The following is a 604-nucleotide window of genomic DNA, read 5'->3' on the forward strand; positions in this document are numbered from 1 at the left end:
CCGCCGTGGCAAGTTGCATAATGAAAGGGAAATGCGCAAAGGAAAGCGAGAAAGATCGAACGAGAAAGAAAAATCTATGAAGGCTGAAAAGAACTTAGTCTTGCCAGGATACCAACCTTCTGTAATGTTTATCTACACTAGCCAACAGAAACAGACGAAGATCTAAACAGACGTATATCTTATACATGCACATCAATCCATGTGTTAAAAACCGGCCTCGTATTTGACAACCTACCTTGAATTTCTGCTTCTCCCTTTTCTATATTTTACTCCCCTTCCTTATTTCCCCTTTATTACCAAACTCTTCCCCTCTGAACTTTGAACCTATCACCCCTCAAAGGACACGGGGGGGGGGGCTTACCCTTCTCACACGGCCTCGTCTCTAAGATTAGGTTGGAGATGACGTGAACTCCAGCTGCCTGGAACGAGGAAAGGACGAGGATAAATTAGGGAATAGGAAAGGATGTAGAAAGAGGAAGGACGTGAAAGGAGGAAGAAAAGGGGCAATCGATCGTAAATTTGCTGATGTGAAGATACAGATACAAATAACAAGAGAGATTTTGTTGACCACAAGGTAAGTGGTGAATGGCCACAAAACACCCTT

At 43.4% G+C, this 604-nt stretch overlaps 1 protein-coding gene across 1 annotated transcript in view; it reads right to left on the reverse strand.

Moving 5' to 3' along the window:
• The window catches only part of LOC119592746 (alpha-1-inhibitor 3-like), a gene marked incomplete at its 5' end in the record, with an annotated part of 26,706 nt that overhangs the window by 8,469 nt on the left and 17,633 nt on the right, over positions 1-604 (reverse strand). Inside the window, 1 exon segment of the mRNA XM_037941681.1 lies at positions 362-419. Coding sequence (XP_037797609.1) covers positions 362-419 — 58 coding nt within the window.

The sequence above is a fragment of the Penaeus monodon genome, chromosome 30 (genome assembly GCF_015228065.2).
Source record: "Penaeus monodon isolate SGIC_2016 chromosome 30, NSTDA_Pmon_1, whole genome shotgun sequence".
In the NCBI taxonomy this organism is placed as follows: Eukaryota; Metazoa; Arthropoda; class Malacostraca; order Decapoda; family Penaeidae; genus Penaeus; species Penaeus monodon.